Genomic DNA, 10,510 nt, shown 5'->3' on the forward strand with positions numbered 1-10,510 from the left:
TACCCCCCCCCCCCCCGAATTCCCGACCTGGAGGAGTCGATCTCGGAGTGTAGTGACCGAGGATCTCTCCCTGCAGGCTGTCGTACTTCGTGTCGTTCCCGTTTCGAGGAAAAAAGTAAGTAAACTTTTGTTTCGTGTGACCCCAAGGATAGCCTTCCGTAGGTAAAAGGTCCCGGGTTACAACGTCGCATTTTAAGTAAAAATTCGACCTCGCCAAAGTGTAAAAGGGTAGCCACCGTGTTAGAGTAGTCAAGCGGTCCTCGATACGAACAGGGTGTTGATATTTATAAGTAGAGTCGTGTAAGAAATTCCCAGTCAAGTGGAGTTACGCTTAGAAGGAGGAATGGAAATTGCCATAAAGCCCTACGTCCTTTCTCTAAGGATAGAAATTTTACAGACGGAGTTGGCTGTTCTTAGGGTACTGTATTTTGTCATGAATAAGGAAAGTTACACAGGGATAGACAAGTCGGACTCATTTAACTGACATGAAAAAGATTTATTGTGATTAAACTTATATATTACCTGTAGCACGAAACTCCGTTGTATTCGCTGGTACAACCTAAAACGGTTTAATGTATACGATTTATGTACAAAAATATAAATAAAATCAGTGTTGTTAAACAACATACAATGCAAATATCCCGACCGAGTGAATACATAAAAATTAGCCCTAATGCCGAACGTTGCTAATGTTTTTGTAAGCGAATTAGCATTAAAGCCTAAAAAAAATTTAATATAATGAAACAAAAACTTATGTAAAAAACCAAAAAAGTCATAATATAATTCAAGTCCCATTACTGACAATTTGAAATGACAAGAAAATACTAACATCAGTACTTATTAGCCGTAATTCATAGCATTTAATGCAACAGGTTATATTAGCTACTAAACGAAATAACTCCCGTCGGGATATGCAAACAAAAAAAAAAAGTCTCGTAAGCCCAGTGTTTAACTGTAGGTTCACCCCATAAAAAAAACAGACAATTCTTAATAGGAATTTCGACCATTAAAACTGTAAAAAAACAATCACACAAATACAATATGTGTTATGTATAAATTCCTACATATCTAAGCAAAATTTACACAAAACCGATACAAGTTTTTCGTTTATGACAACCTTGGGGACTCGATCTACGTTCCACTTTAAAAATCCCTAGTTAGGACTCACTGGACTAAAAATATTCACGGACATTAACACACAACCCCACACACAAAGTTTTACTAAGACAAGTCAACATATCAACACAACTCCAGTAAAGAAAACCAAGTAAGAATAACTTTTAGGATGGGGGGATATCGTTCAGAATTACAAAACATACTCTTAAACCTGTTGTCAGTAAAATACCACTCTCGACCTACATAATAAGGTCAATAAAAACACTTAAACGTATTAACAAACACAAACACCTTCCCACCTATTCCTCCGTACGTGTCCTACTTGTCCGAGACGGTTTTGTGTGTGAATGTGTGTAAGCAGTGTTTTAAATAAACAGGGTAACAACTCACGGGAAACACAAATAAATCGTGAACTACATAACACAAGGCAGTGTCTGTTATGACGTTCGACACACATTCCACCATTAGTAGGCACCCCGCTAACAATCTCCCGCCTTCGGTCTCAAAAGAATGGACACATATGTGTGTGGTGTGCGTATGCGAACTCGTTTATTCTTCCCCCGTATTCGGAAGACATCGGCTATACTCGTAGAAGGAGCACACACAGTGAGGCACAGGGAACAAAATTCATCATCACAACTCGGAAAGAAACTTTTTCGTAATGTGTTTCCCGATATTTGTTGTAAACGATATATTTGACAACTGTAAAATTTATTAAAGTCATGATTCGACTAGTTTTTTTTCTAGTTTTATATACACTGTTGTTCCTGACACTTCGCAGAAAACTGACACATTTGTTCATGTGTTTGTCCAACTAGGCTAAGGTCGGACAAACAATAGAGCAGAGGTTTCGTTCGTCAAGTGTATGTGCGCAAGGAATTCCCAGGCATGCAAGAAAGAATAAAAAACGTTTCCTTTTTTTTTTTGGTTCCACCATGTGTCAGCCGACACTAATCCTGACCATGTTCACAGTTTTTATAGGACTGATAAAGGTAGGCGACCTAGTGGTTTACTGACTACAATACTACCTCACAGCAATATTTTCCAACCCAAAAGGTCGTTCTACCCACTCCCCGTGTCTTATTGACCACCACATTTATCGGGACCCTTGTACCAAAACCTAGACACTACACTCAGAGTACCTGTAGTCTCGATGTGAACCAAGTTATGTTTTCGTTTTAACTTTGCTTTTTCCGCTCGCCTGACTCTCTTCTCTAGTGGAATTTCCTACGAACTTCCAAAGGAAAAAGAAAAAAAAAGAGCTAAAGGAGAAAGAGAGCCTCATTTACGGTTGTCCAGACGAGACCCCAAGGACGCTCAGCTACAGTCTCGATGCTTCGGCTTCAACAAGCACACCCTTAACCCTCTGGGGGCCCGAGAACCTTTTTCCAGGGAAGAGGTGGCGACGAATGTTACCTGCAGTCGGTATTTCCAAGCAGTTCGTAACACAGATTTATATTCGGCAAAAAAAGTATTATTCCAGTGACAAATGGTCAATACATATATTCTTGTAATTAATGACAAAATATAATGGAAAACATCCCTAAATACTACATTTCTTTCCATCCCAGGGTTCATTTTGTTCTTCTGTATACCTACTGACTACATTTCATCAAAGGTCACATGCCGACCTTTTGAATTGCATTCTGGGCTATTAGGGCTACTTATTTGGAGCTATTTGCAAGAAATTTTTTGTGTTTTTTTTTTCCTGTACCATAAAAGTGATTTTTACACAAAGAATTTTCTGTCCAAATTCAGGCTGAACTCTCACAATGTTGTTATACTTTCTGTCTGGCCAAGAAAAATGAAGAAAATTGACACAAAATGTTATTTTAAACAGTGTTGAAGTGACAATAACTCAGCTGTCTGTTAGAATGTAAGATTGACAATACCTACGAGTCATTATGATCTGCTGACACCTGAAAGGGAAAACCATGGTTTCAGTGCTGGAGAGGGTGAGAGGGCGTTAGCTTGCTGGGAAATATGGACAAAGTTAAATATGTTCAATAAAGCTGTGATATCTCCAACAAGCCTGTTTCTCTCTACCAGTCCAGATGATTGACACCAAATGTTTCACTGTTGTCTTGTTACTGCTTCACTGTTAGCTGCAAAAACATTAAAACGTATATCATTGATCACAAAAGCCACATGCATTTTGTTCTTGTCTTCACACATTAAACTACAAATCAATCACATCCCGGTGAGATAAAACATGGCCAAACACATGTCTTAAATATTTAAAGGTCACCTATTATGCAAAATGCAATATTTTATACATAAATGTGTGTCCCAGGTGTGTAAGGAGACTCACAAAGTGTCAGAAAATACAACCCTCTCTTTGACTCCTTACCCACATCTCTAAAAACGGGGGTAACGGAGCTGATCCAGATTTGCTGAGAACTTGACCGAAAATGTGGGCTGGATTTACATTGACCTCCTGGCAATGTTCCGCCCATATCCCAACCTATCGTCCCCATACAGTCGGCTACCTGAATCCCCCCCCGCACTAATAATCAGCACTTTTGTAACAGGGCTGAAATAGAGGGGTATGAGGCATGCTACACTGGGTGATCTGTTTGGTATTTTGTTTCGACTTGTTTCGAATAGATATGGCCCTATATTATATTGATCAAATATAGCATAATAGGTGAGCTTTAGGTTGAAGATTGTATGGTACAACTGCTGAGGATCCAGGTTCGAATCCCGCATGGTTTGCTGCGTTTTATCCCCTCTGTCATTCTCCCTGTCACTTCGATAAAGGCAGACAAATATTTTTAAAGAATATATACACATATATAATTTGTATAGCTTATATCACAGCCAATCAATTTCATTTCCTGATTAATGGATCCATAGAGATCAATCTAGCAGCCTTATTCTTTACCTACCTCAATTATTACTCATTCAAAATGTATTTACTCTACAGCTAAAAGGATGCAGACACATTCTGTGCATTTATGGTCTGAAGACTTTTGAAGGTTTAGGCCTCTTAGTTTAAATTAAAAGAAATGTTGATCCTGGCTTATGCAATATTTTAGACTGTAGAGGTGTACCCAACAAACTCTGGCTTATTCCTGTTTGAACATTCAATTATTGATACCTTATTGATCCTATATTGGGAAATTGTTTGAAGTGTTCAGTGTGTTTGGTCTAACTGTGATGTATATAAAAAACATTGTTTACAGGATTAAAATCTTGTGAAATGAAAACATATTTTCTGTAAAATATTACTACAAAACAAAACAAAACAACATATAAATGTGAAGAAACGTAGCATTTACAGGATCTTTATATAAATAGCAACTTTCAAAAAAAGGTAACAAGATTAAATAGTGACAACAATAACGTCATTTACACACCCCTTAAATTAAGAATTCCAATGTCTGCTTTTCATTTGGATGTTGAAACAATAATTGTGAACATGAAGTACTCTTTAAAAAGACAACGAATTGGAGAATAATGTGGGACCAACAGAATATTTGTTTTCTCTTTGTAAATTAACTTTATCCTATTGAAGTGTTTTGAAACAGAGAATGTAACCACATATTCTCAGAACACGTTCCCATGGGTGCTCTCTGTGTCATCAAGAATGTATTCCCTAATTCCCTGTTTAGAGCAGTTCAACACACTTTCTAGTTTTAGCACTTTGTTTTGGATCTGGGAGAGTTACTCATGTTTCCTTATATATTTGGATTATCTTAGGCCCTGACAATACCATTTAAAGGAAGAAGTGACAATGTATTTTAAAAAAAAGGAGATGTTTTTTCAACCTAATGAGTGGAGACATCTTCTTAAATATTGGGTGAAACTGGCAGTTTAGAGGTGGGTTAGAAAAAACTAAGGGATCCAGAAAGGGTGTCTTTAGAGTAGGACAAATCCCAGTGTATGGTTTGTGAGAGGATTCTGGGTTTATGACTACCTTTGAAAGAAGCAACGGAGACATTGTTCATCTAAAATTCCAAGTCTGCCTTACTAAATCATCTTTTTAAATTCCTCCTTTATTTTCATTCAAGGGAAGAGCATTTTTAGCTTTTTATTTCTTACGGGAGCTACGGAGTCTGGATTATTCACGCGTTCATTGGTATTCTTTGGTACTGAAATGTGTTTGAGCAGTAAAGCTAGAGATGACAAATGAGCAGCAAAGAGGTAATACCTGGGTTGGGAGCAAATCACAGTCATTCGTCAATAAATATAAACATATCTTTCATTTTCCACATTCTCTCTCAGCTATAACTGAAAGTGTTTTCCTGTGGAGATACATGTGACCTGAGGCCAGGTTCATATACAGATAATAGAATAAAATCTGCATTATTCCAGCTTAGATGTGACAGTATAGGTCAGGATGATAGGAGTAGCTTTCATTCCCTTTTCTGTTCCGGCTCGTCCTCCGTGAGGTGTTCAATGTGTGTCCAAATACACCAGATCTACAGAGAGACAGAGGTTTGGCTATGAGACAACTTTACATCAGAATCACAATTGAAATACGTTTTAAGAGAAGATACAACATGTAACGGTTATAAAAAGAAAACAATTAAAAAACAAATGTAATGTAAAAGAGAATAGACAACTATTTACACCAAATATATTATGGGAAAAAACGTGTACTTGAATGTACAATGACAGACTGCAGTATATTGTATTTTAACGTTGCTGTGCAGATTTAAGAGCGGTAGGGATATTGCAAAACAAGAACATGAACAAATGAAACATGAAATTCAAGCAGGAATTATTTGAATACAAGTTCAACTTTAGTTAACCCTCCTGTGTGTTTGTGTCAAATCTGACTGATTTACTACTTTCATCAATCATAAATATTGTGTTTAACATTTGATTTCCGGAAGGCCTTACGGTATGCTCCACAGTAAGCATTTTATATATAACACTGCTAATCATCACTTTGACCACTTTCACATTGAATTTTGAGTGGTTTAGCCAACTTTGTTAGGACACACCCACTAATCATGTTCATTTTGGAATATATTTTCAGTGTCTATTTTTTGTATATTCACTGCAGTTATTCATGTGCCAGTAGTCTCAGACATTGTTTACAGCTTAAATATGGGTTTAATAAAAGTTGGTGATGATTAATGGTGTTTGTGTTAATGTAAGAGCAGTTCAAACAGACTGGTCTCTTTAGACTCCACTTCGAGCGATAAAATTACTAACAAAGCACTTATATACTAATAAAGGGCTGGCTTTTTATATGCCAGTTGAATAGCACTTGAAATGTTTGGCTCTATGAAACCTGATGTACTTATATGATTCTGTTTTCTTAAAGGTTGTATCTTCCTGGTCGAATGCACTTATTGTAAGTCGCTTTGGATAAAAGCGTCAGCTAAATGCAATGTAATGTAATGTAATGTAATGTAATGTAATGTAATGACCAGGAAAACTAAAGCAAGGGGGGAGAAACGAAGGCCCCGGCCACACAAGGACGACAACGGTCGTTTGCGTTACTGTTTAGTGTCATATAGACCGTTCGGCCACACGAGGACGACCGAATATGACAGTAAAAAACTGCGGAAACGATAACGGGTCCCAAGGTGGATAGAACGGCATACGCAACGCTCTGGGGGGTCCAACGGCTCCGTGTGTGCGCCCTATACGATCATCTTATGATAATGATGAGGCAATAGCCCCGCCTCTCCCCACCTCTGCTGCTCACCCGCGCGTCAAAGTAAACTGCACACTGAATTCAGATTATTTATCTTTCTCTCGATATGGACATAAACACGAGTGAAGTCTAATCTGACAGGACGGAGACACGCAGCGCAGCTCACTTGCAGCTCCTCCCGCTGTGATGCAGCGGTGAACGGAGCAAAACACACACTTCAAGTCAGATCATCTCCCTTAGCTATTTTAATTACCTCTCAAACTACCTAAACTAGTTATAAATATGTTTATTTTTACTGTCGGCCGGGTCACTCATTACTGGATCAACTGCTGCATGAGACAGACACTGACGCTGTCCAAAGAGAGGGAGGAAAAAGAGAGGCTCCATGTATTTTATTATTATATTATATAGATTCGTTATTCATTTGTTTTAAAGCTCAATAAATAGCAAAGAAGACCTTTGACCGGCACTTTTATCATTTTGTCCGGAACATTTAAACTTTAACACACGTTGACTGGCGAAAAACTGCCCGGTTCCCTCGGCCCCCACCGCGGAGAACAAACAGAAGGGCAACCATGACAACCATGCTTCTTCGCTGCTTTTGTGGAGGAAGTTACAGCGCCACGTACAGCGCTCTGCCAGCGGTTGGAGCTAAACGGAGCTGTCTCGTGTGGACAGACACTATCCGGTGAATATTGCGTGTGGACGGAAGCTTTTTTGAGATTGCGTTTGCGTTAATCCTATGCGTTTAGCCGTATGCGTCCTCGTGTGGCCGGGGCCGAAGACGACAGGAGGGATAACATGTTTATGATAATTGGAGGTTAATTGTACCTCCGCTGATAGAGCCAGCAGACGTCCTGCAGCCAGCAGCAGGGCCCCCAGAGCCTGGATCCAGGGAGGGAGGAGCAGCCAGTGGGAGAGTAAACCCGTCTGATACCCATACAGCCACAGGGGGAGGCAGTGCAGCCCACTCACCACCCATGTGCCAAGAGGGGTCCGAAACCCTGACAGATACACAGAATAATTCACATTGACTTACTGTATCTTCAGCTGCGGTACATCAACTCATTTACAGTGACCGTCTTTTACCGTTTGCCATGATGGCTTGTATGAGTCGAGGACTGCTGATGAAACTGTTCTTCCACTGGTCCCCTCTGGCACTATGGTTACAGACAAACACACACCACTCCACAGCAGACACTAGCCAGGCCCACTGCAATACAGTACAAAATAACAGCAGACAATAAAACACCTCTTAAAATATGGTACAGTGAGTGATTGTGAGTGTTTCATCTAATCTTATCTCGATATTTATGGGATACTTCACAATCAAACTTTGAACCTTTTGCAATTACTAAAAAACAAATCTTCCTTTTCTTTTCCACCTGAACACAATACCATTATTTTTCACAACATCCAAGAAAACCCTGTCTGTCTGATGCACTTTTCACATTTATATATTATGAATGATTTATAACCTCCATATTTAAAAAAAGAAATCCTATATTATAATCATATAGTAACATTGCAGCGTAATGTGAGCGGCTCACAGTGTGAATGTGTGTGTTTTGTATGTGTTTAATGTTCAGCAGCTAACAGACCTTAAACAGCAGGCTCCACAGCAGGCCTCGGCCCAGGTTATCCACCACTACGTCCAGCCAGGCTCCAAACCCGGAGCACTGCCCCAGCCTCCGGGCCAGCCAGCCGTCCACTCCTGCACAGAGGACACACATAACGCTCAAGCCCTCAGTAGCTCTGATGCTTCCTGACTGTGTTCAGGAACGAGAATTCCCAACCAAAAAACGGTTGCTTGTATGACGAATGGGCGTCCCATTATTAATATTTCCATCGCTAAGTAGGAATTAATATTAGTAGTAGCTGTATTGTTCTTTACTTGGTCTTTTATTTTGAAGAAAAAAAGGCATGGCCTAAATCTGAACTCCCTGTAACAATACAGTTTTTTTTTTGTGATAAAGGCCTATACCTTCTTTTTTGTTTGTTAATGAAGGCAAAGCAAAGGTGTAATCTAACCCTGTGTGTCTTACCCACACATACGCTCAAAAGAATTCAGCCATTCTCCATGGAGATAGATCTGGCCATGTGAGTATATGTTATTAGATACACCTGTGGTTATGTTTCTGTGAAAAAGGTTAATTTTCTCTGTAGACTTTCTGAAAACATTGGTCATGTGCTGGAATGTGTAGAGTCAATAATAGAGCAGTATGAAGTGGTCTAAAATATTATCCAGAGGCATAATTTAAAGCTTTTATATTACTATATTTAATATATACTTTACCATCGAGTGCTATGAAGATTGAATAAAGTAAAACAAAGGTTGCAGGTGTCTCATGGGCAGCCCAGGCAGCAAACACAAGGCCAATCCTGAAGTATCCTGAAAGAGATCAAATACAAAAAACAAAACTCATTACAACAGCCAGATGATTGGATTAATTGAATTCAGAGAAATACACATGGCACTTGTACTAACATTAGCCAAGATCAGTATATCTTGCACAATACTGTCAATGCTACCTCTTTTAAAACTGCACAGCTCTCCACTTTCAACACAGTACATATGCTATTTTTCAATTATATATTTTTCGAATATAGTTCAATTGGTTGTATTTTTTAAATTAACTTAATTTTCATTACTGTGTTTATGTTTGCAATATTTTACACTAAAGCTAATTCCTTGTATGTGTACACCTACTTGGCCATGAACCTGTTTCTAAAGTCCACTGATGTACTATGACATCTTTCAGCGTCATAGTACCGCCTAAAATCACAGTTTAGTGACCATTTTATTTACTAGATACTGTATGTATTTATTAGGTTATTCTAGGTTCTGGCCTACAGTCTATGGTTCTGGCTGATGTGTTTTCAGCCTGTGAACTAGTTACCTGGGTTAGCAGTTGTTATCACGCGCCTCAGTGAAGCGACGCCCACGAATTTAAATCAAATACAAAACTAAATTCATTCAAATTCAACCGAATGTGTCTCACCAATAATATTTGGCCAGTACAGCAGAACTTGAAGTCCCATCTCCTTTCAGTTATGAGAGGTAGAGCGGTGCTTCATCCCGGAAACAGGTGACGCAACCTGCCTTGTAAACTGACATGCGCCACTATGGACAAACACACACGCGCATCAGTATAACAGCCATTGACATATTTATGTTTTTATCACCGTATGTTTTAAGAGCTTGGCAGGTCCGCTATTGTACCTTTAAATTGGATGTGCTGTGTCTACGCCTTCATGTTGCTCACTCCTTCTAGGACTGGGTACAGCAGTCAAGCTAGCCTTCACTTCAAAACAGACAGTCAAACTTGCCCCCACGTTGTTTTGAAGCTCGTGTTTTTAGGAGCCATTACGGTAAAAGTATGGACGAAGTGACTTCAAAATAAAAGCTGGGTTCCGGTAATAGAGTGGCGAAGTCCCTCCCCTTCCGGGGGAGCTCCACTTTACTCAAGTATAATTTTGAGTTACTTGTACTTTTTTGAGTATTTCCATTTGTTGCTACTTTGTACTTCTACTCCACTACAATTCAGAGGTTATTCGTGTACTTTTACTCCATTACATGTACATAATACCTTAAGTTACTTTGCAGATTTGGATTAATTATAAGTACTTCTTCCACCTCTGCCTTTATTAAATTGTGCAGGGTAGTCGTCAATAGAAAAAGCAAGATTAATAACAATAATACCTATAGAATAAGTACAAATGTAATGCAATGATTTAATATTTAAAATCAAACATCTATGTGTCCTGACATTGACTTTG

The 10,510-nt window shown here is 38.9% G+C and overlaps 1 protein-coding gene across 1 annotated transcript; it reads right to left on the bottom strand.

Annotated features, from left to right (window-relative positions):
* Positions 1-5,098: 5,098 nt before the first annotated feature.
* On the bottom strand, positions 5,099-10,090 carry LOC104957430 (uncharacterized). The gene is made up of 7 exons (XM_010785060.1): positions 9,954-10,090; positions 9,733-9,854; positions 9,027-9,122; positions 8,332-8,444; positions 7,820-7,943; positions 7,562-7,734; positions 5,099-5,540 (listed from the first exon to the last, which is right to left on the bottom strand). Exons 2-7 carry the CDS (start codon positions 9,770-9,772, stop codon positions 5,475-5,477), a joined length of 612 nt encoding a protein of 203 aa, XP_010783362.1. The 5' UTR covers positions 9,773-9,854; positions 9,954-10,090; the 3' UTR covers positions 5,099-5,474.
* Positions 10,091-10,510: the final 420 nt, after the last annotated feature.

Source organism: Notothenia coriiceps, unplaced genomic scaffold, assembly GCF_000735185.1.
Source record: "Notothenia coriiceps isolate Sejong01 unplaced genomic scaffold, NC01 NC01_scaffold00027031, whole genome shotgun sequence".
Lineage (NCBI taxonomy): Eukaryota > Metazoa > Chordata > Actinopteri > Perciformes > Nototheniidae > Notothenia > Notothenia coriiceps.

Excerpts from the sequence above, each read along its gene's own strand:
- LOC104957430 (XM_010785060.1), bottom strand. The coding sequence starts at position 9,772 with ATGGGACTTCAAGTTCTGCTGTACTGGCCAAATATTATTG. Across the intron at positions 9,123-9,732 it reads GTACTGGCCAAATATTATTG|GATACTTCAGGATTGGCCTT; the intron begins GTGAGACACATT and ends GATCTCTTTCAG. Across the intron at positions 5,541-7,561 it reads TGCTGGCTCTATCAGCGGAG|ATCTGGTGTATTTGGACACA; the intron begins GTACAATTAACC and ends GTCTCTCTGTAG.